At 58.1% G+C, this 27,248-nt stretch overlaps 1 protein-coding gene across 1 annotated transcript in view; it reads left to right on the forward strand.

The window, feature by feature from the left end:
- Positions 1 to 27,248, forward strand: part of DNAH1 (dynein axonemal heavy chain 1) — an 85,027-nt gene that overhangs the window by 50,847 nt on the left and 6,932 nt on the right. Inside the window, exons 32-63 of the mRNA XM_059939830.1 lie at positions 378 to 527; positions 2,026 to 2,112; positions 2,202 to 2,388; positions 4,611 to 4,702; positions 5,081 to 5,235; positions 6,694 to 6,871; positions 7,669 to 7,863; positions 7,952 to 8,071; positions 8,293 to 8,451; positions 8,611 to 8,715; positions 9,843 to 9,983; positions 10,128 to 10,288; positions 10,692 to 10,849; positions 11,210 to 11,383; positions 12,176 to 12,214; positions 14,716 to 14,894; positions 15,896 to 16,126; positions 16,806 to 17,002; positions 17,439 to 17,574; positions 18,499 to 18,707; positions 18,940 to 19,111; positions 20,109 to 20,300; positions 20,703 to 20,813; positions 21,613 to 21,798; positions 22,232 to 22,423; positions 23,839 to 24,006; positions 24,096 to 24,287; positions 24,466 to 24,597; positions 25,076 to 25,201; positions 25,845 to 25,964; positions 26,087 to 26,236; positions 26,331 to 26,491. Of these exons, the coding sequence (XP_059795813.1) occupies positions 378 to 527; positions 2,026 to 2,112; positions 2,202 to 2,388; positions 4,611 to 4,702; positions 5,081 to 5,235; positions 6,694 to 6,871; positions 7,669 to 7,863; positions 7,952 to 8,071; positions 8,293 to 8,451; positions 8,611 to 8,715; positions 9,843 to 9,983; positions 10,128 to 10,288; positions 10,692 to 10,849; positions 11,210 to 11,383; positions 12,176 to 12,214; positions 14,716 to 14,894; positions 15,896 to 16,126; positions 16,806 to 17,002; positions 17,439 to 17,574; positions 18,499 to 18,707; positions 18,940 to 19,111; positions 20,109 to 20,300; positions 20,703 to 20,813; positions 21,613 to 21,798; positions 22,232 to 22,423; positions 23,839 to 24,006; positions 24,096 to 24,287; positions 24,466 to 24,597; positions 25,076 to 25,201; positions 25,845 to 25,964; positions 26,087 to 26,236; positions 26,331 to 26,491 (4,955 nt within the window). The remainder of the gene's footprint in view (positions 1 to 377; positions 528 to 2,025; positions 2,113 to 2,201; positions 2,389 to 4,610; positions 4,703 to 5,080; positions 5,236 to 6,693; positions 6,872 to 7,668; positions 7,864 to 7,951; positions 8,072 to 8,292; positions 8,452 to 8,610; positions 8,716 to 9,842; positions 9,984 to 10,127; positions 10,289 to 10,691; positions 10,850 to 11,209; positions 11,384 to 12,175; positions 12,215 to 14,715; positions 14,895 to 15,895; positions 16,127 to 16,805; positions 17,003 to 17,438; positions 17,575 to 18,498; positions 18,708 to 18,939; positions 19,112 to 20,108; positions 20,301 to 20,702; positions 20,814 to 21,612; positions 21,799 to 22,231; positions 22,424 to 23,838; positions 24,007 to 24,095; positions 24,288 to 24,465; positions 24,598 to 25,075; positions 25,202 to 25,844; positions 25,965 to 26,086; positions 26,237 to 26,330; positions 26,492 to 27,248) is intronic.

Here is a 27,248-nt window from a genome sequence, read left to right on the forward strand (position 1 = left end):
TGCTAAAGCACTTATGCAAGTACACACAGCTGCTGGACATCAGGGCCTGTGCTTCCCCATGGCAGCCCTCCTGCCCAGGGGCCCTGAAGCCCACCCCCAGCCATGGAGAGGAGGGCCCAGGCTTGTCCTCAGGGCTTGGGAGAAGGTAAGGGGCACGTTCAAGTCAACACAAAGGACCGGTTTCTAATGGGCAGAGGGATCCACTCATAGCGGGGTATAAACCTCAGCTATGGCAGGCGCAGTGGAGGGAGGATCCAAGCATCGGTGGGGGAGGAGGGCAGTGGAGCTTCCTTCAGAGGACCAGACAGTCCAGAGAGCAGGTGGTGCTCTGGGAGGGGAGGTGGCCTCTCCATTCACACGTATACCATGCGCCCCAGGCACTATTCCGGCCTGTGGCCATGATGGTTCCGGATTACGCCATGATCGCTGAGATCTCCCTCTACTCCTTTGGCTTCAACGAGGCCAATGTGCTGGCCAAGAAGATCACGACCACCTTCAAGCTGTCCTCCGAGCAGCTCAGTTCCCAGGTGAGGTACTGCCCTAACCAGGTTCCAGGGTCTGAGAGCTGCTGCCTTCCCCTAGCAACCCTAGGAGATAGGAATTACATCCGCACTTCTCAGCTGAGGACACTGAGGTCCTAAGTAGGCAGGAGCCTGGCCAGGCTCATGTGGTGCACAGGGGAGCTGGAGCAGGAGCCAGGAACAGATGCCCACCTGGGCTAGTTCAGGTGCAAGCGAGGGTCAGCCAGGAAGAGACCAAGAGCCACACAATCCAAGGCTGGAGAGCAAGTGCACCTAGGTCTCGTGGGACCAGAGCGGGACAACCAGCACCCCCTCCACCCGAACCTCCCAACACCAGGGCCTTCCCCTCAGTGAGCTGAGCCCAGGTTCTAGGGGCACATGCTGTTGGTATAGGCACCAGCACTGGCGGATGAGCTTTCCTGTTTGGCTCCAGTCTCAGGCAGGCTCCCCCTTGGCAGTGGCAGAGATGAGCCCTAGCTCTGGGCTTACATGCTACCAGCTTAGTTTCGTAATGGTTCCAAAAAAGTCCCTGGTGTCACCCTAATGGGCTCTCTTTAGGTGACCTGCTCATGCATGAACACCCATCACTGTGGCTTGGGAGACCATACTGCCTTTGACCAGGTGGGGCCCACCGAAACCCACGGGCTAGAGAGAGGAGCATTCTGTTACTGGGAAAAACAGCAGCTGTCCACAGAGTGCACCATAGGTGCCAGCGCCTCCACACACCCTTCTTTCTAACCATCCACTTTCAAAAATGTACCCCCTCAATAGAGCAGCTATCCCCACATGGTTCTGGAAATGCAGTCAACCCTTCCCAAGTGCTGATGACCCAAAGCCAAGCCCAGTCTCTTCATCCAGCTCCAAGTCCAAGATTTCTGGGAAATGTGCTAGTCTGTGGGTCAGGTCCAGATGTAGCTTCATGGTCTGGCACCATGAGGCAAAATGATAAGTTTAACTATTTCCAACACACCTGCTATATAATGGAGAGAAACAGAACCAGAGGCAAAAGCGGGGAAAGCCAAGGTAGTACGGCCGAAAGGGTGGGTCTGGAGAGATATGATGAATGTTAGAAGGAAGCTCAAAGGCCATCGAGGCAAGTCTGCTTGTGGCACAGATGGGAAACTCCTTCATTCCCTTTTTGAACAAAACTTGAGTGCCTCCTGCCCTTGGCGCTGTGCTGGGACCACAGGGATTGAGCCATGACCAAGGCTGACTCCTCACCCTCAGGGGCCAAGAGGCAAGCAGGGGTGCAGGATAGGTAACCTGGTAAGGGGAGCGGGCCACTGGGGCAGTGAAGTAGAGGGCACCACAGGAGCCCAAAGTGGGGCACCTGGCCCAGGCTGGGGCATGCAGGTGGGTGCAGATGGCCTGCAGGGGAAGTGACACTTCAGCTACGAGCTAGGCGATGAGGCACGGCCAGGTGTCAGGTGGGAGACAGTGTTCCAGACAGAAGACCCGAGAGGGACAATGCTCAGCCACCCCTCCTCCTGTATGGTGGTGACAGGATCACTATGACTTCGGGATGAGAGCTGTGAAGACTGTGATCTCAGCTGCCGGGAACCTTAAGCGAGAAAATCCCAGCATGGATGAGGTGAGCTGCATCCAGAGGTGCCTGGGGAGTAGGGCTCTAGGGAGGCTCTGGACAGCTAGAGGGGTGTCTGACCTGGGCCTCTGCTGCAGGAGCTGATTTGCCTCCGGGCCATCCGAGACGTGAATGTGCCCAAGTTCCTGCAGGAGGACCTCAAGCTTTTCTCTGGGATCGTGTCTGACCTGTTCCCCACCATCAAGGAGGAGGTGACTGACTACGGCATCCTGGACGAGGCCATACGCAAGGCCTGTGAGAAGAACAACCTCAAGGATGTGGATGGTGAGCCCCTGGCCCTGCCGTCCTGTGTTGCCAGAGCAGGGCTGGGTCCGGCCACCCCAGGTTGCAGTCCAGCCTCAGGGTCCCTCCCGCCTGGCCAGGCATGTGGCAGGCTGGGGCTCTCTGCCCCTATCTCCGCTGGGACACTTCAGGTGGTGGGAGTCTAGGGAAAAACTCTCCTTCACTCTCACATTCAACACTTCTGACACCAGATGTATGGGGTTTTACCCCACGCTCATCAGTTCTCGAACACAGCTGTGTTCTACAATTCAATTCAATCCTGACATTAATCAGAGTTAGCACAGACCCCACAGGTTACGGGCTCAGTCCCACAAGACTGCCCCCACTTCAGATACTAGTCGCAAGTACTGGGTCCCCAGGTTACCCACAGCCTCTGTCCTATTTGGCTACAAATCTGATGTTCCCATGACCCCCTCCTCTGGCTTGATCATTTGCTAGAACAGCTCAAAGAACTCAGGGAAACACGAACGCTTGCTGATTTATTATATAATAAAGGATGTGATAAAAAGGATACAGATGAACAGCGGGATGAAGAGATACATAGGGCGAGGTCTGTCCCTGTGGAGTTGCGGTGAGTCACCTTCCCAGCCCGTGGATGTGCTCACCAATCCAGAAGCTCTCCAAACCCTTATTTCTGGGATCTTTTTCTGAGGATTAATCATGCAGGCATGATCACTTATTAACTCCACTTTCAGACCCTCTCCCGTCTCCGGAGAATGAGGGTGGGCCTGAAAGTTCCAAGCTTCTTCTGGTGACCAGTCCCCTCCCAGGAGTTCACCACCAAGAGTTGCCTCATTAGAACATAAGATGTTCCTAACACTTGGGAAATTACACAGTTAGGAGCTCTGTGTCAGGAACCAGAGACTAAGTATTGGAACTTGAAGGTTCTCCAAGCACCCCTATTTACAAGGGTTTGAGGAGCTCTGCATCAGGAACCAGGAACAGAGACGATACAGAGATTGCCTGTTATTTCACAGTGGGGAAGCAGGTGCTGCCCTTCCTCCCCGTGGAGGAGCAGTCACAGCTTGGACCACACCCTTGGCCTTGTTACTCCTTGACAGAGGCTCTCCTCTGCCCCATCCTCACCTGCTTGGGGTGGGAATGGGGTTTGATGTCTGGGTTGGGGGAAGATGGTGAGCCTATCCACACCCCTGCCCTTCACCGTTCTTCATTACAAATGCGGCCCTAAGCACCCCCCCTGGCCTGCTGAGGCCCCAGCAGGCGAGTTGAATGAAGCCTCAAACTCTTCTCTCCCTCACGGCCTTGGGGCAGCTTTGCCAGCACCAAATAACTGGACCTTGTCCCTTTGGCAGGGGCTCCCAGACCTGCATAGCTCTCCTGGACCCCTCTTCTTGGGCTAAAGTGATGTGCTCATTCCCTACCTGTGTGGGTCTGGCCTGCCACTGCAGCAGGCACCTGCCCCTACAGCTCTGGTCTTGGTCAGTCAGAGACCCTGACTGACACCGGATCTTTTTAAAATTTATTTATTATTTATTTTTGGCTGCATTGGGTCTTTGTTGCTGCACGCGGGCTTTCTCTAGTTGTGGTGAGTGGGGGCTACTCTTCTTTGGGGTGCGTGGGCTTCTCATTGCTGTGGCTTCTCTTGTTGCGGGGCACGGGCTCTAGGCACGCAGGCTTCAGTAGTTGTGGCACGCAGGCTCAGTAGTTGTGGCTCACGGGCTCTAGAGCACAGGCTCAGTAGTTGTGGTGCCAGGGCTCGAACCCGTGTCCCCTGCTTTGGCAGGCGGATTCTTAATCGCTGTGCCACTAGGGAAGCCCCTGACCCTGGATCTTGTCCCTGGGATTTTGCCTCATGTTGGCCAGCACTTCCCTGGGGCTGTGCTCTCAGTAGGCTGGGTGGTTGCTTTGGAGCTGAAGTTGATTTCGAGGCCTGTGACAGTTCCTCGCTGAGCAAGCCTGTGCCAGCTGGACACCCAACCAAGTGGATGTTAGGGAATAATAGTCACAGTGGAAATAATGGCTGGCCATTAGCAGAGAATTCCTGCTCTGTGCCAGGCTCTGTGCTCAGGGCTTCACCTGCCTCTACCTATGAGGTAGGTACTACTGCCATCCCCATTTTACAGATGAGGAAACTGAGGTGCAGGGAGTGAGGTAACCCATCACAGGTCACACAGCAAGCTAGTGGCAGAACCAGGATCTAAGCCCCCACTCTGATCCCTGGGTTCCCTGCCATGTCCTTCCAGGATTCCTGACCAAGTGTATCCAGCTGTATGAGACCACGGTGGTACGGCACGGCCTCATGCTCGTTGGGCCCACAGGCTCTGGCAAGAGTAACGTAAGTGTTCCCTGTGCTATACAGTAGGTCCTTGTTGGTTATCTATTTTAAATACAGCAGTGTGTACATGTCAGTTCCAAACTCCCAATCTATCCCTCCCCCCACCCTTTCCCCCTGGCAACCATAAGTTTGTTCTCTATACTCCAGTATAAAATAAAAATTAAAAAAAAAAAAGACTAATATAAGTGGAGCCTAGCTGGGCAGCCCAGTGCCCAGACAGTGGGCCTGAGGGCAGATCAGCCTCAACAGGGGTCTTGGCCCCCACTCGTGCCTCCTTGGCCTTTAGAATACCCTCCTGCCCGCCGTGACCCACAGCCCACTCCAGCCCTGCTCTCCAGGGAGCTTAGAGGCTCACTCTCAGCTGGCCCTTCTCCCCAGTGTTACAGAGTCCTGGCAGCTGCCATGACATCGCTGAAAGGGCAGCCGTCCATCAGCGGCGGTGTGTACGAGGCCGTCAACTACTATGTGCTCAACCCCAAGTCCATCACAATGGGCCAGCTGTACGGGGAGTTTGACCTGCTCACCCATGAGTGGTGAGTGGCCCGGGACCCCTCCAGTGACCATCCTGCTCCCAGACCTTTGCAGGCTATGGGCCGTGGGCCGCGACCCTCCCTGAGCCAAGTGGAAGGTCGGGAGCTCCAGCTTTGGAGCCCAAATGCCTGGGACACTACCCACCACTGCACTTCCTCACTGAGTGACCCACCTCACCCCCTGGACCTTTGTCCCTCATCTGCAAAGTGGGGATAAAAATGACACCATTATCATGGAAGATGGCTGGGACAGTGTAGCACATGCTGAGCTCTCAGTACATGTTGACTTTTGTTAGTACCCACGAGAGGCTGGTGGTCTTTCTCGGGGCCTCTGCTCCTGGGCTGAGACGTGCATTTTAGGGGAAGTGCACCAAACTGGGAGATGTCAGCACCTGAGGGTTTTCTCCAGGGCTATTCTGTCTCTCCAGAGAAGTCTCCAGTCTCCTGCTGGGGTGTCTTCTTGGTCCCAGTGTCCTGGAACCCAGTGGGGGATGCGCACTGGAGAGGGGCAGTCACCCATCTTTCTGAATGTGGGCCTGTCTAGCTTCCCCCATTTCTGGTGAAGGGTCTCACCCACGCCTACTCCAGGCTCTTGTGTGGGTAGGTGGGGGCCTGGGGATCAGACCAGAAAAATGCCCTCCTACCCACCCCCTTCCCTGGCATTTGGTGCCTCTGAAGTCTGAGGCTTCTTGGGTTCTCTGGCAGGGACTAGATACATCTCATGACCCTGCTTTCTCTGTGAGGTCATTTACCCCTTCTCCACCTCTGTCCGTCTTCCGGGACTGTGTGGACCTCTGTTTCTGTGTTGCCTCCTCCCCCATCTTCCTTTTCTTTCTTTTTTTTTTTTAAATTCCAGGACACTGTAGTTTTTTTTGTTGTTGTTTGTTTTTTGTAAATTTATTTATTTTTGGCTGTGTTGGGTCTTCGTTGCGGTGTGCGGGCTTCTCATTGTGGTGGCTTCTCTTGTTGTGGAGCATGGGCTCTAGGCGTGTGGGCTTCAGTAGTTGTGGCACGCAGGCTCAGTAGTTGTGGCTCGTGGGCTCTAATGCACAGGCTCAGTAGCTGTGGGGCACGGGCTTAGTTGCTCCGAGGCATGTGGGATTTTCCCAGACCAGGGCTCGAACCCATGTCCCCTGCATTGGCAGGCGGATTCTCAACCACTGTGCCACCGGGAAAGTCCCCTCATCTTCCTTTTCTTTTGGGGATATTACTCTTCATCCTCCTTTAATAGAACTTTAGTGAGGACTCAGCAGGGAGAGAATATAAGCACACATTTTCATTACATTTATTATACCAAAAAGTCCCATTTTCCCTACTGTAATTGTTAAATGAATGAAGATATTTAAGAAAAAAACAAAAGCAGAGCAGGGCCAGCCTGGATCCAGGTTTCCCTGGGAGCCGGCTGTGCTTGCCGCCCTGCCTCCCCTGCACCTACAGCCCTCTCCTCCCTGGTGGCTGCAGGACAGATGGAATTTTCTCCTCCCTCATCCGGGTGGGGGCCATCGCCTCCGACACCAACAAGAAGTGGTACATGTTCGATGGGCCGGTGGACGCCGTCTGGATTGAGAACATGAACACGGTGCTGGACGACAACAAGAAGCTGTGCCTCAGCTCCGGGGAGATCATCAAGCTCACAGAGGTGTGTCCGCCTGTCTGCTCACTCTGCTCTCCTCCGCAGCCCAGGAGGCCACACCACGCTAGCCAAGCCTCATCCCCCTCCACCCTTCCCTCTTGGGGCCACAGCGCCCTCCCTATCCCCAGGCTCCTGTACCGCAGGCACGTCCTACACAGCTGCTCGGTGCTGCCCTTTCGACAGACCCACTTTCTGTGATGCTCCGAGCCCAGGGCCAGGACAACTACCCCAGCTCCTGGTTGATGCTGTCTTGTGCCTCCCAGGCCCATTTGCAGTCATATCGGCCCAGTCTGGGTTAGGCATACTGGCAACGTGCCTGGAGTCTGGAGAACATGGGAACAGCTGCCTGGTGGGAAGTGTGGGGCAGTTCTTAGAGAAGGAGGGGTATTGCCTGAGCCTAAGAGCAGCCAGTCTCTTGAGTCCTTCTGAGAACACCTGGAGGTCAGTGTGACCCTGTGTCCATGTACACAGGTGCGGGGCTCTGGAGCAGAGCACACAGCTCCCATCGGATTTCCCCAGGGCTCTAGGGACCCCAAAATGCCCTGACCTGAGGCTGGCCAGAGGGCTCCCAGGAATCTCCTGACTTAGACTCCTTCTTGGCCTCTGGAGAGGGCTGTATTATCAGCTGAGGGCCAAAGGGTTCCTGCATTTGCCCCCACCCCAGCCCTGTTCCTGGCCCAGCGCCTGCCCTGTGGCCTCCCCACAGTTGCAGGATGGGCAACCCCTCCCCATGGCCCTGCAGCCCTTTCCCCTGCCGTGGAGGCTGGCGGCTGGCCCACTCACGCAGTTCATCTTGGCACCAGGCGATGACCATGATGTTTGAGGTGCAGGACCTGGCAGTGGCCTCCCCAGCCACAGTATCCCGCTGTGGTATGGTGTACCTGGAGCCCAGCATCCTGGGGCTCATGCCCTTTGTCGAGTGCTGGCTGAGGCATCTCCCTGCCTTACTCAAGCCCTTTGAGGAGCAGTTCAAGGCCCTCTTTGTCAGCTTCCTGGAGGTGAGTGAGGCCACGGTGTGGCAGCCCAGGTGGGGCAGCCAGGTGCTATGGCCACCAGCCACAAGAGCTGGGTGTCCATCTCCTGCAGGGGTCCATCACTTTCGTCCGGTCCTCAGTGAAGGAGGTGATCACCTCAACCAACAGCAACCTGACCATGAGTCTCCTCAAGCTGCTGGACTGCTTCTTCAAGCCCTTCCTGCCTAAAGAGGTGCAGCTCTGAGCAGTGGGCTGGGGGCCTTCTCTCCTCACCTGAGGGCCCTGAATCCCAAGTCCAGCTTCCTGGAAGAGAGAATCAGATTGGCTCACATGGGTCATGGGACACCCCGTCCAGTCTGCTGCAGACGCAAAACTACGGCAGAGGCCAAGGGTTGCCCCCCCACCCCCTGGCTTCCTCAGGCCACTTAGTTCTGTCCCCGCCTCTGTCCCCAGGGCCTCAAGAAAATACCTCCCGAAAAGCTGAGTCGCATCCCAGAGCTGATCGAGCCCTGGTTCATCTTCTCGCTGATCTGGAGTGTGGGTGCCACAGGGGACAGCGCCAGTCGCATCAGCTTCAGCCACTGGCTCAGGATCAAGATGAAGACAGAAAACGTGAGAGGCGGCAGCTCCTGGGCTGGGGTCCAAGGTCTGGGATGCGTACGCTGAATGCTGGGTGTTTTGGGGCCGTCCCCCAGGCCCAGGCCCTCAGAAACAAGTAGCCACACAAGCCACCGGGTCTCACCTCCTGGTTTTCCCCCTGGTCCTTCGCAGCTGACCTTGCTCTTTCCGGAGGAGGGGCTGGTGTTTGATTACAGGCTGGAGGACGGCGGCATCAGCAGCACCACTGACAATGAGGACGATGATGAGGGCAAGCAGGTGACTGCAGACCTGCCCAGGGAGGGCCGGCACAGGGAGGGCCCCACTGGGTGGTGGCTGTCCTCCTCGATGAATAGTGACTGCAGAGAAGAGGCTGCATTGATGGTCACAGGTCTCAGGCTGGGGTTATTTGCATCATCTCCTGAATCCTCACAGACCCACAGGGTGGTTATTATTGTGCCCATTTCCCAAACAAGGAAATTGAGGCTCAGAACTGTCGCACCCAGCTAGTCGGTGGCAGAGCTGGACTTGAACCTGGGACTGGGAGTTGTCAGAGTGCCTCCCTTCCCAACCATACACACTGCCTCCCCTGTGTTGATGCTGAGCCCAGGGATTAATCAGCTCAGTTCTACTTAAAAGCCCCATTTGCCCAGGGGCTGGGCTCTTCAAGGGTGGGGGAGTAAGCCCCCATGGCCTGTCTTGATGTCCCCATTTCTCCTCTTAGCCAGCGAGGGTCCCATTAGCCTACACTCATGGGATCAGGACTCCAGCCCAGAAGGAGGAGGGGCCAGAGAGGCACCTATAGAGATGATTACTGCATAGGGTCCTGCTGGGGGTCTCACGGGGCACGTTTGAGTCTAACCATCAGTACCGTTCCCAGTGGGACATTTGGGTTTGACCACAGTGAACACCCCCATCAAGGGAGGTCTGCAAGTTGAGTCAGGGCTGTGGGTGAAGGGATGCGTGCAGGTGGGGATGGTGGGGGAGAGCGGGCCAGGTGACCTCTCAGCATCTAGGTGATGCCAGCCCCATGGTTCTGGCCCTCACATGCTTGGGTAGCCTAAACTAAACAGCAAAGACCTTTGCATTCTGGGTTGTCCAGTTCCCAGAGTACTTCCCTCATGCAGAGGCCCAGAGACTGGCCCCACTGAGGTAGCTGGATGCAGGGAAGCCTTCACTTGGGCAGCTGTGTGCAGAGAGCCCCCCATTCCTGGAGGTTTGTTCTGGGAGTCCCCCACCCCGTGCGGAGAGTGGGCACAGGGCTTCCTGTTTCTGTCAGAAGCAGCCCCTCACCTGGACCCTCTTGCTGAGTCCCAGCAGTGCCGCTCCTTGCCCTCCTGGTGCACTTGGCCAAGGGTGAGACGGGGAGAGGCTCCAGGCCCACCCTGTGCCACCTGTGGTTCCAGGTTGCCTGGGTGAAGTGGATGGACTCCTCAGCTTCGTTCACCATGATGCCAGATACCAACTACTGCAACATCATCGTGCCAACCATGGACACCATCCAGATGTCCTACCTGCTAGACATGCTACTCACCAACCACAAGCCCGTGAGTGCCCCTGCCATGCCCTGCTTCACCCCACCCCAAGGCCTAGGTCAGGAGTGGCTGGCTCCCACACTGACAGGGCGGCAGCTCGTGCTGCATGCTGGGCCCTGTGAGAGCGCTCTGACCCTGTGCCCCCCGCTCTCCTAGGTGCTGTGCATCGGGCCGACGGGCACAGGGAAGACCCTCACCATCTCCAACAAGCTTCTCAAGAACCTGCCGCTGGAATACATCAGCCACTTCCTCACCTTCTCTGCCCGCACCTCAGCCAACCAAACCCAGGACCTCATCGACAGCAAGCTGGACAAGAGGCAGGCACACTGGTTCCTTCCTGGGTCCCGACGTCCCCCAGCCTGGCTCGGCCAGCTGCTGTCCCCCCTCCCCTCCCGGGTGGCCCTTGGGCTCCCTTGCAAACTGCTCTGGAGCCTTCTTCCATCAGGAATTCCCGCCGAGCCCTTCTGTGGGTGCTCTCCCTGGGCTGGGCACTCGGGCGGGACTTGTTATCCATCTGCCTAGAGGCAAGACTCAGAGCAGCCAGGTGTGATGTCCCAGGACTCTCAGAATGGGACAAGGAGTTGCTCAAGAGGCCCAGCAATTCGGGGTAGCCTGAAGTTAGTGAGGGCTTCCCAGAGGTGGAGCTGCCATCCTGCCACCCTGGATTCCCTGAGGACCTGGTACCCGTGGGTGCTGGGCTCACACAGCCCCTTCCCACAGGCGGAAGGGCGTGTTCGGGCCGCCCCTGGGGCGCAACTTCATCTTCTTCATCGATGACCTGAATATGCCGGCCTTGGAGACATATGGCGCCCAGCCGCCCATCGAGCTGTTGCGCCAGTGGATGGACCACGGTGGCTGGTATGACCGCAAGATCATCGGTGCGTGCCGGCCGCCCGGGCCAGCGGGGCGGGGCTGGGTGTGCTGGGCAGGGCCAGGGCCTCACCCGTTAGGCGCAGTAGGCACAGGGCCTGGGCCCACAGGACTCACAGAGAGTCCACGGAAGTGTTTTAATGTCTTTTAAAATCAAGGGGAAAATGAACTTCTAGGTCAAAGAACATTTAAAATGCATAATATTAATATATTTGTCTATGTACCAATACTGTGGTGAATTATAATTTTTAATATATATATATATTTTTAATGGAGGAGGAGGCCCAAGAAGGCAAAAGTGCCCAGGGCCTACAAAAGTCTTAATGTAGCCCTGGGCAGGGCCTTCTGACTTCCTGCCCCCACTCCAGGAGCCTTCAAGAGCCTGGTGGACATCAACTTTGTCTGTGCCATGGGCCCCCCCGGTGGAGGCAGGAATACCATCACTCCACGGCTGACCCGCCACTTCAACTACCTGTCCTTTGCTGAGATGGATGAGGTCAGCAAGAAGCGCATCTTCTCCACCATCCTGGGCAGTTGGATGGGTGAGTATTGGGCAGGAGTTGGGTAGGAGGCCATGGGCTAGGGCAGAAGCCCCGGCCAGGTAAGCCACACCAAGGACAGCTGGGCAGCACTGGGAAGGGCCGAGTGGCTGAACCACTGACATCAGCCCTGGCTTCACCCCTTACTCAGCTATGTTACCTTTGGCCAATTCATGAACCTCTCTGAGCCTCAGTTTCTTCATCTGAAATGGGTGATAATATTAGTGCCCAACACCCCGAGTTGTGAAGGTTAAATAAGACACTGCATGTAGAGCATCTAGCAAGAAGCCCGGCATGTGGTAACTGCGGAATATATGATTTATACATATGTATACATGTATTTTCATCCATATAAGTACACGCATATATGGTAGAAAGGCTAGTGAAAGGATGTTACTTTTGTAAATCAGGAAGTGCCACCAAGATAGAATGGACAAAATGGTCCTGATCTTCCATGGAGCTTGAAGAAAAGTCTGTCCCAGGATGCAGTTTCCCCCAACCAGTCCACTTCTTACATAACACACACTGACCTTTGAACTCCACTTGGCACTGTGCCAGGTGGTGGGTAATGGGAGTCAGGCCTTCCCTCCTCTGGCCTGGCCTGCCCTGCCCCCCGGGGCTATAGGCCAGAACTTGCCCCCATGCCCAGCTTGGAGGTGGGGGCCATGTGGCTCTGAGGAGGGGGGTGATGGTCAGTGGCTGCTCAGGGGCTGCCCAGCTGAGCACAGCCGGTCAAGGTGGGCAGCAAGGGACCCACCTAACTCTGAGCCCCGTGTCTCTCCCTCAACCCTCTAGATGGACTCCTCGGAGAAAAGAGTTACCGGGAGCCCGTGCGTAAGTGCAGGCCTGGGCAGGGCCTGGGAAGGCCTGGATGGGGCAGGGGCACTGGTTCCAGGGGGAGCCCTGGACTCCAGTTGGATGTCTCTGAGGCCGGGTCCCAGGGGCCACAGTGAACCATCCTCAGGCTCCTGAGGGGACCTCGGGCCACTGCTAGGTTGCCCAGCACCGACGGCCTGCATAGGCTCATTCACCGTTACATGGCCGGTCAGTCTTTCAGTGCCTGGGTGAGTGTCCGACCCATAGTAGAAGCAAGGTGAATGCAAGTTGAATGAATGAATAAGGAATCCAACAAAGTCCCACCCTGTGTGAAGAAGCAGAGGCTGTGAGGAGAGGGCATGAGCCTGGAGCCAGGAGCAACCTGAGCTTGTGTTGGGCGTCCCCCGTGTGGCAGCGGATCTGCTGCTTATTGCAGCAGGGTGACTGGCCGCTCCAGACCTCCTCAGGCCTCCATATCCACTGCTGACCTGCACCCAGGCCTCCCTGGGCCCTGTCTTCTCTCCTGTTCCTGCGAACAGATTTCCCTGCTCCCGTATGAGGCCAAGCCCTCCTCTTAGGCCTGAGTCCCATCCCCTATTGTCTGCTTGACAGCCACCGACATCAGTGTTCTCTTCTCCACTGGGCCATTCCATCAGCGTGAAGACACGCCCCGATTTCTCCCATCTTAAGAACAAAACACAAAACAAGCCCCTCTCTTGGCCCCTCCCTACCCCCTCCCCCAGCCTTGGCTCCATTTCTCTGTCACCTTGAGAGCAAAACGCCCCAAGAGCGTTTTGTCCTCCTGCGGGCACCAGCCCTCCCTCCCACTTTCTCTTGAGCCCCACCAGTCCCCGGAGAGGGCTCTCGTCACCAGCAGCCTCACGGCGTCCAGACCAAAGGTCAGCTGGGTCTTCACCTTTCCCGGGCTGTCAGCTGTCTGTGGGGGTCACCCCTCCTCCTCCCAGTCGCCTTCCTAGGTGGGCAGGGGGCTTACTCTCAGCCTCTCCTCCCTCTAAACACACTCTTCTGCGACATCATCATCCCGCCCTGGCGATAAACCCCTCAGTGCGGATGCCGCTGAGTCTGTGTGTTCAGTCCAGACCTCTTGCCTGAACCTCGGACCCACGTCTCCTCTTGAATGTCCACCGGGCGTCTCAGGCTGAACATGTCCAAACCCGAGCCCCTGACCCACCAGCACCTGGCGCTCCACTCGTCTCAGCTGATGGCCACTCTCTGTCCTTCCACTCGCTCAGGACAAGGGCCTTGGCACCATCGGGACTCGCTCGCTCTCTTTCTCTCTCAGGAGGTCCTGCTGCCTCTCCCTCCAGAACCCGCCCTGAATTGTGCTGCTCAGCACCCCAGCCCTCACTCATAGGCCACTGCAGCAGCCCCCCACACCCCGGTCTCCCTGATTCTGTCTTCACCCCCTGCATCTGTCTGTCTGTCTGGAGGTCTATCCATCCTCCACTTGCAGCCAGAGGGACCCATTCAAACGCTGAATCAGATCACATTCCTCCTCTGCTCAACCATCTCATGCAGACTAGAGCCCAGGTCCCGGCAGTGGTGGGCACCCCTCGTCACTGTCTGCTCTCACCAACCCCTTGCTAAGTCCTTAACCCCCCCAGGCATGCCCGCCTCAGGGCCTTTGCCCTGGCCATGCCCTCTCTGGAACACCTTTTCCAGTTCTGAACCTGCTTGGCACCTTAAGGCTTCGGGTCTCTGCTCAAGTGCCCTCCTCCGCAAGGCCTCCCCAGCATTTATGTCAAATCCCCCAGCCCTGGCTCTCCCCAAACCTCTCTCCACACATTCTCCATCGCCTGTTTACTGTCAGTCGGTTCAGAGTCTGTCTCCCCCCAAAGAAAGTCAACTTGTTGGGGGTGAGGAGCGTGTCTGCTGGGGCCACCCACTGTACCCAGCACCTAGAACAGTCCCTGTGGTAATGGGTGAGCCCGCTTTGGGGCTAGTGAGCCGTCCTGCCCCTTCTTTGCTTCTTTCCCTCTTCTGGGGGCTCCCTCTACCCCAAATTCCCACTGACAGAATTTTGGTTCCCAGCAAAGAACTGGATCATTTTCAAAGCACAAGCAAATAGGTTATGTTAGTGGTGAAAATGCAAGGGGGTGATAAGCCCCCAAGGTCATGGCTGAGCCCCAGGCCTCCACGTCCACTGTGGTGCACTCCTGAACCCCGTGTGGGCCATGCAACCCTCCCCATGCACAGCTCAGAGTGGCATGTTTCAGGTCTGGCCCCATTAGTGTTCTCAATTCCATGAATGTGTCCCAGTGCCCCAACATATGGACAGGCTATATCAGTGATAAGGATATAAAAGGGGGGAGCTCCAGGTGAGAGATTCCTCACCCCATGGTGGGGAACACCAGGAAAACCTTGCTGGGGAAGTAGCATCCGAGAGGGCTGCAAAGTGGGCAGAATCCAAGCATGCAGGCTGGGGAAAGGCGTGTGCAGAGAACACAACACCGGATCTGCAGGGGCTGTGACCCAGGGCCACTCTCCTGTTCCCACAGCCGGGGCCCCCAACATTGCCCACTTCACGGATCCCCTCGTGGAAGCCACCATCATGGTGTACTCCACCATCACCTCCCAGCTGCTGCCCACCCCAGCCAAATCCCACTACACTTTCAACCTGAGGGATCTCTCCAAGGTCTTCCAGGGCATGCTCATGGCCGACCCGGCCAAGGTCGAGGTGAGGACCAGTGGGCCCTCTCCCCAGTGTCCAGCAGTGGAGTGCCCACACTGCCCTCACAGTCCTCCCTGGTTTTAGGCCTTCCTACCCAAACACTCCTCAGCCTTGATCTGGCCAGGCCCTTGGGCAGGGGGTGGAACTGGGGACACGGCAACAAGTACCAAGCCCACAGGAGCCCTGCCTTCATGCAGCTGAGTCCCATCTTGCAGGTGAAATCCACGCCTAGAATGCTGGCTGTGATGGGATCACACAAAAGCAGGAGCCAGGGCATGGCAAGGGAGGGAGGGTTCCTGATGCAAGCCCTGTGTGTGAGAAGATTGAGGGGAAGAGTGAGTGGTACCAGGTGGAAGGAGCAGGAGTGCAGCGGGGAGCAGTGTCAGGTGTGCTGGGCAGGCTCTGTGGGCTGCAGGGGGAGAGAGTCCTGAAGGTGGTGGGAGCGGAGGGGTGGGTAGGGGGCAGATTTGCACTTTGGGATGGGGAATGGATGGGTCAGTGTGTGGGCCCGGCGTCAAGGGCACAGTGTGAACAGGACAGATGCCAGCCCTGGCCCTGCCCAGCTATAGCCAAAGGAGTCGAGAGAAGAGCTTTGGGGCTTCCTGAGGGCGGTCCCGTCACCCAGGGAGAGGCAGGGAAGTCAGCATGGAGGTGGCAGCAGGATGGGGGTAGAGTCAGAGGGAGCTTTGGAGTCAAGTGAGTGGTTAGATGTGGGGTGTCGGGAAGGTATAAGGAGAATCGGGCATTCCTCTTGGGCTTGGGGTTTGGGGAGCTGTGGGGACCCTAAGAGGGGAGAAGCTAATTGAGCTGGGAACCCCGCAGGCACAGCTGGGCCTGGAGCTGGGGGTGGAGAGGCCCAGGCGTCAGCGTGTGGACTCCACCCTCTGTGGAGACAGCAGACACCCAGGGCCCTGGCCGGGTCTTGGTGGGAGAGCCAGGCCCAGGTGCTTTGAGAGGTGGCCGAGGGGGTGGGGCCGAGAGCAGGCACTGACGCTGGGCGGCCACAGGACAAGGTGCAGCTGCTGCGCCTGTGGTACCACGAGAGCTGCCGCGTGTTCCGCGACCGCCTGGTGAACGAGGAGGACCGCAGTTGGTTTGACAAGCTCCTGGAGAGCTGCATGGAGCAGTGGGAGGTGGCCTTCGAAGAGGTCTGCCCCTTCCAGCCCATCCTCTACGGGGACTTCATGTCGCCAGGCTCCGACGTCAAGTCCTATGAGCTCATCACCAGCAAGAAGAAGGTGAAGGGGCCTGCTGGGGCCCGACCCCCGACCCCCGACCCCCGGGACCCCGGCCCTCTGCAGCCACTGCTAAGAGACCACCACGCTCTGACCAGAGGGTCGGACACTGGTCTGGAAGGCCAGCTCAGGGACTTCAGGCCAGAAGTTGCCTCTCTGAGTCCCATCTCCTCGCCTGTCAAATGGGCGCAGTAGGCCCCGCTTGGCTCTTTCCTGAGGACAAGTCTAAGGTTCAACTGAGACAGGCTCTGTAAACAGGGACACGCTATGCCCATTTGAGGGACTATTATCCCAGCCACACAGCCGCAGCAGGGCCCCGGGCGCTGCGAGTCTTGAGTCAAGACCCCAGGGTGGCAGGATGAAGCTGGAGTGCGGGGCCTCCTGTTGGTTTCTTCACACAGACCCTCTCCTAGCTCCCAGGAACTCCCACGGGGCCCCAGGTCGGTACATCCTGGTGAGCCCTCGAGGCAGCAGGCAGGTCTCTGACCCGACCCTCAGGCCTTGGTGTGTCCAGCGGGTCAGGCCTCATCCAGGCAGACCCGGCATCTTAGGGCCAACATCCCTCTGTGCACAGAGGAGAAGGGCTGGCCGGGGGGACGGGGCATTGTGCTCCCTTGGTTGGGGCACAGTGCACGGGGACAGAGGGAGGACCCCGCTCTCCCCGTTCCCCCCCTGCCGCCAGATGATGCAGGTGATCGAGGAGTACATGGAGGACTACAACCAGATCAGCACAGCCAAGCTGAGGCTGGTCCTCTTCATGGACGCCGTGAGCCACGTCTGCCGCATCAGCCGCACCCTGCGCCAGGCGCTGGGCAACGCGCTCCTGCTGGGTGTGGGCGGCAGCGGCCGCAGGTCCCTCACGAGACTGGCCTCGCACATGTGAGGGCCCCCAGGCGTGGTGGGCAGTGGGCGGCCGGTGGCAGACTCAGTTCCATTCATGTTCTTCCACATGTTCTATGCTGAGGCAGATGCACCTGGCCCACGGGCTTCTAGACCTGGGAGAGTAACCTGGGGTCCAAGGAGAGACAGCAGCAGTGCCCTGTGATGCTGCAGGGATGGGGGAGGGGTAGCTGCAGGCATCCAGGAGAGATTCCTAGAGGAGGTGGCCATGGGCCTTCTCTTCTAATCAAGGCTGGGAGGATGGAAGGGAAGGGCATTCCAGGCTGAGGGAGCAGCCTCAGCAAATGTCTGGAGGCAAGAGAGCAGGTTCAGGGTTGCGGGAGTCAGCAGGTCTGCCCAGGATGGGAACAGATGGCTGGGGTGCGGTGCTTGGCCTCAAGCTCTGGTATGCCTCCACCCAACCACCTGTCTCCAGGGCGGAGTATGAGTGCTTCCAGATTGAGCTGTCCAAGAACTATGGCATGACCGAGTGGCGTGATGATGTCAAGAAGGTCTTGCTCAAGGCTGGCCTGCACAGCCTGCCCATCACCTTCCTGTTCTCAGATACCCAGGTGCCACCACATGGGCAGTGGGCGGGATCCAGGGTGGGCTGGATACAACCCACCCCAGTGTGGCATCCTGGAAGGTGGTCAGTCCTTCATGCCCACGTCACTGTCAGTTGGGGTGGATCTTGGGAGGAATGGCTGGGACCAGGGGGAGGGGGCCAAACCTAGCCTGTCAGGGCTGGTGGGAGACATAGATCATCATTACTATGCCCCGAGGGTAAAGAAGGCCCCTGGCACCATGGCTGACCACAAGTGGGACCACACTCACTGGTCAACGGCTTCCTACCTCAAGGACCACAGGACTTGTGCCTGAGGTGCTGTGCCTATGGCCGCCTTCTTGGGGCTGCTCTGTCTGGAGCTCCCTAGATGAGGCCTTTCCCCAGGTCTGAGAGAAGGAGAGGTTGTGGGTCCAGGGCCTCAAGACAAACAGGGCAGTGCTTAAACCTGACTGGTGATCAGGACTGGGCCGAAGCTGAAGCCCTGGAAGGCTCCCAGCCCTACTCCTATCCCCCGGGCTCCCCTTACATAGTCAGGCAAGTGAGGGTGCCCTCTGGCACTGACTAGGCCCTGGCCATATGAGATGGGTAAGGACCCATTTCTGCCTGTGGCCTGGTTTTCTCCTGTGAGTAAACTGAGATGTAGAGAGGCCTGGCAGGAGAGGAGGAAGACACCACATCTCCCACCCAGGACCCAGGGCCCTTCCACAGCCCAGCAGTGATGTTCAGAGTCTCTGCTGTAGGGCAGGTCTGGGTGTGAGTCCTGGACCACGACTTGTGTGGTCACTTGTGTGACCCTGGGCTTCTCTGAGCCTTAGTGGCATGGTCTGTGGAATGGGGCTCCTGTGAAGGTCCAGTGAGACCATGGTCATGGAGCGCAACACCCAGGGGCCATCATCAAGGCTCAGCTCCTCCATCCCCATCTTCCCCCCAGATCAAGAACGAGTCCTTCCTAGAGGACATTAACAATGTCCTGAACTCAGGCGACATTCCCAACCTCTACAACACGGACGAGCAAGACCAGATTGTCAACACCATGCGGCCCTACGTCCAGGAGCAGGGTCTGCAGCCCACCAAGGCCAACCTCATGGCCACCTACACCGGGCGTGTGCGCAGCAGCATCCACGTGGTGCTGTGCATGAGGTACAGGTGGCCATTGCAACCTCGCAGGGACAGTGGTTTTAGGTGAGGGGGCACCTGGGCCTGCCACAAGGGGAAGTGGCCTGGGTCTGGCCACCATGCCATTGGGTCCAGGCTGCTGTGCTGTTGTGTCCTGGCTGCCATGCCACAGGGCTGTGAAATGACCCTGGGTCCTGGGTTCCTGGGGGGTGTAAGTCTGTGTCTCAGGGCCTCATTTGGACCCCCACCTCCCCAGCCCCATTGGAGAGGTCTTCCGAGCTCACCTAAGGCAGTTCCCCTCCCTGGTCAACTGCTGTACCATCGATTGGTTTAATGAGTGGCCGGCAGAGGCCCTGGAGTCTGTGGCCACCATGTTCCTGAACGAGATCCCAGAGCTGGACGCCACCCCCAAAGTAATTGAAGGACTGGTAGGTATCTTGGTGAGGAGCAAGCCCTTGTGGGGGACTGTGTAGGTTCGGGCTTGGGGTCACCAAGGCCTGGGTAAGAGTCCCAGGCCCACCACTGATGGGAAGCCTTTGGGCAGACAGCTTTGCCTGTCTAAGCCTCAGTTTCCTCATCTGTATAATGGGAGTGCCACAAGGTTGTCACGGTGACGCAGGAGGCTGGGCACACAGTTACACAGTCACTGTTTATCTTATTCCCTGAGGGCTCCATGGAAACTTTCTTTAAAGAGCCGCCTGATATAGGGACTTCCCTGGCGGACCAGTGGTTAAGATTTCGCCTTCCACTGCAGGGGGTGAGGGTTCAATCCCTGGTCGGGGTGCTAAGATCCCACATGCCTCTGTGACAGAAAACCAAAATGTAAAACAGAAGCAATATTGTAACAAATTCAGTAAAGAGTTTTTTTAAAAAAATGGTCCACATTAACAAACAAAGAGCCTCCTGATACAACCCAGAGACTACAGATGGGGTGGGGGGTAGATTTGTCTGGTCCAGCCTGAGAGAGTGATGGTCACCTGGGGGCCAAGAGCTAGGGTGAGCCCATTTCTGCCCGGCTGTGCTGAGGCCTTGGGCCCTTCCCTCCCCACATCTACCACCTCCGAGAGGGGCCCCACCTTAGGGCTTTCTGAGAGAGGCAGGTCATAGGGGCTGTGATAAGAGCACTGGGCCAAGAGCTGGGACACACCTGGGTCCAAGTTCAAAGTGAACTCTGCCCTTGACAACTGTGTGAACTTGAAAAAGCCCCTTGATTTCTCTGGGTCATGGGATTTTTCGTCTGCAGAATAGGTGACCTTTACCTGGAGGTCATGAGGATCATAGGAGAGAGTGAGTGTGAGGGCCGTTGAGGTTCCTGCACGTGGCTCCCTCCCCAGAACCAGGCTTCAGTGGCTTCGAGGGCACCTTGGTGCCCCATCTTTGCTGGGGGCTCTACAAGACTGACATCAGTGGTCTGCTCCCTCACAGATTCAGGTTTGCGTGTATATCCACCAGTCAGTGGCCAAGAAGTGTGTCGAGTATCTGGCCGAGCTGGCCCGCCACAACTATGTGACCCCCAAGAGCTACCTGGAGCTGCTCAATATTTTCTCCATCCTCATCGGGCAGAAGAAACAGGAGCTGAAAACCGCTAAGAACCGCATGAAGAGTGGCCTCGACAAGGTGGGCCGGGGTGGGGCCTTGTGGGCAATGGCTAGCTGCCCGTGGTTCTGCCCATGCAGTCTCAGTCCTGACCCCGGAGGCCCAGCCTGGCCTTTCAATTGGCAGCCCACAGTGTTTAAATGGGTGGCTTCCTCCCTCACCAAAAGAGCAAAAGCTGCTGGCCAAGGGCAAGGCCAAAGCAGGTCACCCCAAAGATTTTTAGGGGACTGCTCCCTTCCTCTGGGTCCACTGGGCAACCTGGGGGCCACTGAAGCTGCTGGCCACAGCCTCTCACTCGTGAATGAGGGCGGCCCTGCAGGGACTTCTCCCCTGCCCCCTCCAGGCCTAACTCACTCTCTGGTCCCCATCACACCGTCACACCGGATTTCCTCTCTGTGCCCCCTGCCGCCTCCCACCCCCCAGCTGCTGCGCACTTCAGAGGATGTGGCCAAGATGCAGGAAGAGCTGGAGATTATGCGCCCCCTGCTGGAGGAGGCTGCCAAGGAGACCACGCTTACCATGGAGCAGATCAAGGTTGGGGGTGCTCCTGGCCCCCTCCCTGACGGCTGACCACGTCTGAGGATGCTCGGCATCCCCATGCAACCACAAGATCCCTAGCTGCCCGGCCTCACAGGTTGCTTAGCCTCTTGGTGCCCAGTTCCCTCATTCAGTCATGTGTTCATTCAACAAATGCTTGCTCAGAACCTATTCTTTGCCAAGTGCTGCACTGGGCAGAGGATATGGTGATGAGCAAGACAAATCCAAACCCAATAATCACAACACGGACTGAGTAACAGGGCAGCCACAGTTAGCGGTGCAGAGTCTGTCTGAGTCTCCCTCTAAGATCCTCTGAGTCTACAAGAGGGCCCACATTTGAGGGCCAGTCCTCACAGCAGCCTCCGCAGGTTTGCATATTCATGATGGCAGCTTTCTGGCAGAAACAATCATGTCCTGCTCTACAAAGGCAGTGGTATTGAAAATTTTTCCAGCAGATGGAAAGAAAGTGACTTGTGGGAGGGGAGTGCCTTTCTCTGTTCTGCATGGAGGTGCCCTGTGGGTGTAGGGGGTCCTGCCCATGGGGCAGTTATGCTCAAGCATGTAAAGCCCTGAGCCCCATGCCAGGCCCACGATGAGCACTCAGGATTGGAAGGGGTTCCTAGCACTCCCAGATCTCCATGGGCTGTCACAGCCGAGAGGGTCCTTAGAGAATGGGGCATCCCAACCCTCATTTCCTTCCACCTGGGGAGACTGAGACAGAAAGGAGAAAGGGGAGGAGGGCACACCTGTCCCTGACACGGGCCATCACTGGGTCCTCCCTACTTCTGGTTCCTAGGTGGACACAACCATTGCTGAGGAGTCCCGGAACAAAGTGCAAGCAGAGGAGATCAAGGCCAATGAGAAGGCCAGGAAAGCACAAGGTATTGCTGACGATGCCCAGAAGGATCTGGATGAGGCTCTGCCCGCCCTGGATGCAGCCCTGGCCAGTTTGCGCAACCTCAACAAGAATGATGTGACCGAGGTGGGTGGCTAGGCACCTCCCAGGCTTTTCTTGGCATCCCTCCCTGGAGCCCTCTTGGGTTCTGGCCCCTAGGCCCTCCCTCTACATATCCCTTGAGGGTCATGTGTCAAGAGATGAGGGCAGAACTAGAGCTTGAATCCAGCTGCCTGCCCTTACCTCCTTGTATCAGCCCCCAGGGCCCGGGCAGGTGCATGAGGAGGGCTTTGGGCCTTGAGAACTGAGCGTACAGGGCCTCGTGGCCAGGCCTGGGTATATGGGGGAGCAGTAGTTGCCATAGGCTAAGGCAGACCTCGGGGGATCCCCGGGTGTGCCCTTGGTCTGTAGTGGTAGGGACTTGGTTGGTGGGGCCCACACTGTCTGGCGGCTGTCCCTGCCTGGAGGTACCCACTCCGTGATGGACCTCCCCCTTCCCCACTCTTGGCCTGGCCCACAGGTGCGTGCCATGCAGCGGCCACCCCCAGGCGTGAAGCTGGTCATAGAAGCTGTGTGCATCATGAAGGGCATCAAGCCCAAGAAGGTGCCTGGAGAGAAGCCTGGCTCCAAGGTGGATGACTACTGGGAGCCAGGCAAGGGGCTGCTGCAGGACCCCGGCCGCTTCCTGGAGAGCCTCTTCAAGTTTGACAAGGTGAGCGTGCCAGGCACCCGGCCAGCTGGGAGTGAGTGAGGGCAGGACCCAGCTGGGCAGAGAAGTGGGGAGAGGAACTGGCCCCCTTCCCCCCAGCGCTGGGGCTTCCGTCCTATCTCACTCTGCCTGCAACACACGCAGCCCTGTGGCCACAGAGCTGATGGGGCCAGATCCTGGCCCAGAGAAGCTCTCCAGCTGGTGGGGGCAATAGACAGACCAACCAGCAGATGGGTGTTGAGGAAATCAGGACCTGGGAAGTCTCCTATGCCCATAGGACATCACCCACAGTCACTCCAAGGCTCCGCAGCCTGGAGATTCTCTCTCCTGCCCTTTTCTCCCTGAAACCCCCATGGCGCTGGCCAAGACCTTCCCTGGCTGCTCAGTCATCACCTCTCCCTCAGCCTCAACACCTGAGGTTTAGTGCCTGTCTGTCTCTGGATTTCTCTGCCTTCCTGTCTATCTGGGGTTCTCAGTATCCTTGGGCATGCGCTCTCATGGGGCTGCTTAGGGTTAGGTCAGCCTGGAGCCCGCAGCCCTCTTGGAGGGCCCCTTTCCAGCCCAGAAATTAGTCCCACGCGGGCCGCCCCACCCCCCCACCATGTGTCAGTGTTGGAGCCCTGGGCATGTCCCAGACTGCACTGGGAGGGCAGAGACAATGGCCCATCTCAGTGACAGCTGGACTCTGTATGGGCTTCCCCATCCCTCTAATTGAGCCCAAATCAGGAGGCTCACGGCCAGCACTGAGGTTCCCCTGGTCCCAAGCTCTGACCTCTGGGAGCTCATGAACAATACAGATTCCTGGCCTCATCCTGAATTACAGAGCTGGATTCTCCCAGGGTAGGACAAGCGCTCCAAGAGTATGGTGAGCTCTCGGGGTGGGGATTATTACATTTGAACGTGAGCCGGGGTGGGCATCAGAACCACTCACTCGTCTCCATATAGGCCAGGAAGGAGCCCTTGTCTCTAAATGGGTTTTAAATGGGGCCTGCATATTATCAGATCTTCTTTTTTTTTTTATTTTAAATAGTTATTTATTTATTTAGGCTGCATCGGGTCTTAGTTGCGGCATGCATGCGGGATCTAATTCCCTGACCAGGGATTAAACCCGGGCCCCCTGCATTGGGAGCACGGAATCTTACCCTCTGGACCACCAGGGAAGTCCCTGTATTATCAGATCTTGAGGTTGTGTCATTTCTTGAGAAAGAAAAATCTCTGATCATATTATTTGAAATCCTGGAATACAGAAGATCCTCTTCTGGCCAGCTTCTGTGGCTTGTGTTTATTCCCTAGGGAGGACACCTGTACTGAGGCCTGCACAGGGCATAGCAGCAGGAGCAGAATGCCCCTCAGCCCTGCAGAGCCTTCTCTGTCCTCCCTGGGAAGCAGCCCCCTGAGCCCATGGTTCCCATCCCCAGGACAACATTGGGGAGGCGGTGATCAAAGCCATCCAGCCATACATCGACAATGAAGAGTTCCAGCCAGCCGCCATCGCCAAGGTGTCCAAGGCCTGCACCTCCATCTGCCAGTGGGTGCGCGCCATGCACAAGTACCACTTCGTGGCCAAGGCCGTGGAGCCCAAGCGGGTGAGGGCTGGGTAGACCTGGGGGGCAGGGGAGGGGGCGTGGGCTCCTCTGGGCACCAGGAAAGCTGGTCCTGCGCCCTCTGCCCACAGCAAGCCCTGCGGGAGGCCCAGGACGACCTGGAGGTGACACAGAGGATCCTGGAGGAGGCGAAGCAGCGCCTGCACAGGGTGGAGGATGGCATTGCCACGATGCAGGCCAAGTACCGAGACTGCATCGCCAAGAAGGAGGAACTGGAGCTGAAGTGTGAGCAGTGCGAGCAGCGGCTGGGCCGCGCCGACAAGGTGCGAGGGCCTGTGCTGTGGCCTGCCCCTGACAGGCTGGAAGGGCCCGGGTGGTAGGGGGGTCCCAGGGTGGCTGTCCACACACCCCACACCGGCCACCTCGGGGACTGCGCCAGGCAGGGACACCCAGGCCCCCGGCCCAGCCTCCCAGAACCCACCCCATGGGCTGTCCTTGCAGCTCATCAACGGACTGTCAGACGAGAGGGTGCGCTGGCAGGATACGGTGGAGAACCTGGAACACACGCTCGACAACATCTTCGGGGACGTGCTGGTGGCTGCCGGCTTTGTGGCCTACCTGGGCCCCTTCACGGTAAGGAGCCCCCGGCCCCGCCTTGAGGCCTCACCTCCACGAGGGGTGGCCTGAGGGCGGCTCTTCTCTCACTCATTCAACAAGCACTGCTCAGGCGCCCCGTCTGAGCCAGGTGCTGTTCCAGGCACTGGGGATATGGCAGCTCACAAAACAGCCAGAAAACCTGCTCTGGTGGGGCTGGCCTTCTAGAGGGAAGTGTGAGCTCACACTGCCGTGCTTGCTGTGTGCCTCTCATTCAATCCTCACAGCTGCCCTGACGGGTGGGCACTGTTGTTCTTATGCTGGTTTCACAGATAAGGGGCTGAGGATTGTGGAGGCCGAGGATGTTCCCCAAAGTGGGGCTAGAGCTCAGGCCTCAGTCTCCATGTCTGAGCTCTGACCTCTGCACAACTGCTGAGCGCTGGGGTACATACAGGGGGAAGTGGGAGGGCATCGCGGCTGTCTCGGTGGGGTGGCCCTGAGTCTGGCATCTCCCCAGGGCCAGTACCGCACGGTGCTCTACGACAGCTGGGTTAAGCAGCTCACGACCCACCATGTCCCACACACCTCCGAGCCCACGCTAATCGGGACTCTGGGGAACCCCGTGAAGATCCGCTCGTGGCAGGTGCCCACCCCGGGGGGCTGGAGCAACTGGGCTGGGCCTGCAGTGTGGTTGGGCTGGGCCAGGAGCCTCCCGCCTCCCTCCCACCCTCTTTCCTGGGTCTGCTTAGAGATGCATCTCTTGAGCCCGCCCGGGGCCAGTCAGAGGCTGGTGGGTAGGAGAGGAGAAAGCCGAGCAAGTGGCACAGATGCTGGCTAACTGTGGGCAGAGAGGTCAAGGGGTGCTTATGAGAGTGGGGGTGGGGTGGGAGAGCAGTGTCCAGAGTGAGGGTTACGAGGTCGTGTCCGAGCTAGACCCTGGAGGACAGGTAGAGCTGGCACAAGGAGAGAACCAAGAGGCTTAGGCAGAGGCTGAGCGTGAACACAGTCCGGGAGGGCTGATGGGCTTTACTGGCTCCATGAAGATGGTCTGACTGAGCAAGGACTCAGTAGGCAAGAGGAACAACGGGCCCAGCGAAGGAGGGTGTCGGGAGCCAGCCAATAGGAGGGAGACCAGTACTGGGGGCTGAGACCTCAGGACTGCCCTCCACCCTCAAGAGGGTGCAGTAAGGAGAAGGGAAACACAGCCAAAGCACAAGGCTGGGAGTAGCTGATGTACCAGCTGAGCCTGCTGTGTGAGACTCCCGACCCAGCCCGGTCCCCCACAGGTTGCTGGCCTCCCCAACGACACACTGTCAGTGGAGAATGGGGTCATCAACCAGTTCTCCCAGCGCTGGACCCACTTCATTGACCCTCAGAGCCAGGCCAACAAATGGATCAAGAACATGGTGAGCCCACCCACCGGGTGCCACCACCCCACCCAGCGGGGCTTAGCAGGTGCAGGGGGAGTAGCTGAGCCTCAGGCTGGTTCTCAGCCCCCGCGGCCCCCACCCGCCCCCTGTGCCCACAGGAGAAGGACAGCGGGCTGGATGTGTTCAAGCTGAGCGATCGCGACTTCCTGCGCAGCATGGAGAATGCCATCCGCTTTGGCAAGCCCTGCCTTCTAGAGAACGTGGGCGAGGAGCTGGATCCCGCCCTGGAGCCCGTGCTGCTCAAGCAGGTGGGCCTGCAGCAGCGGGGGTGGGGGTGGCCCCCTTCCCCTGCCTCACTGGTGAAGCCCAGGCCACAGCGCTTGCCCATCCCACCTGCCACAGACATACAAGCAGCAGGGGAACACGGTGCTGAAGCTGGGAGACACGGTGATCCCCTACCACGAGGACTTCAGGATGTACATCACCACCAAGCTGCCCAACCCACACTACACGCCGGAGATCTCCACCAAGCTCACCCTCATCAACTTCACCCTGTCTCCCGGGTAAGCCCTTGGTCCCTGGGTCCCCCAGCATCAGCTCTGCCTCAGCCTGCCTGGCTGCCTCCTCCCACCCCCAGGCAGAGACTCAGTGGGTTTCCCCCTGAGGCCCTGCCAGCTTCCTCCCAGGCACTCTGCATTTCAGGTCTTTCTAGCCCCTCCACCAACTCCCTTTACTTGCCACCGTTTCCACCTGAGAAACCCCACCCTCAGATCATCCTGATCCCTGGTCAGGAACCCCTCCCGCAGCCTCCCTGGCCAGCACTAGCCCCACCTCATCCGGATACCCTTTCCCCACAGCCCTTGCTGAGCCCTTGTGCACTCACCCCCAGAGCTGTCCTGGAGCCCTGTGGGGGGCATACTCTGGCTCCCTGCACCCAAGCCGTTTCCTGCCCTTGCTGCCCTAAGCCCAGGCACTATAGCTTTTGCTGACCACCCACATAGAGTGCTAAGGCCTCCATGCCAGTGGCCACTATGAACCTCTCCACAGACAAGGGGGTGAAAACATCTTTAAGTCCTGTCCCTCCCCATCACCCCCAGCCCCCTCCTGCTGAGAGGGAGTTTTTCAGAGACCCCAGCAACTCACATGTTCAACTGCCTGGCCCCTGCTGGGATTCCAAGCTGCCACCTGAGGTCTCACTGAGAACTGGTCACTTTCAAGCCAGGCTCTGCCTTAGCCCTGCAGCCTGAGACAGAGGCCAGGCCTCCCAGGCTGACACCAACAGGGATGCTAGGCTCTTTGGAGCCCCGGGAGCACAGGTAC

This window comes from Balaenoptera ricei, chromosome 11, assembly GCF_028023285.1.
Source record: "Balaenoptera ricei isolate mBalRic1 chromosome 11, mBalRic1.hap2, whole genome shotgun sequence".
In the NCBI taxonomy this organism is placed as follows: Eukaryota; Metazoa; Chordata; class Mammalia; order Artiodactyla; family Balaenopteridae; genus Balaenoptera; species Balaenoptera ricei.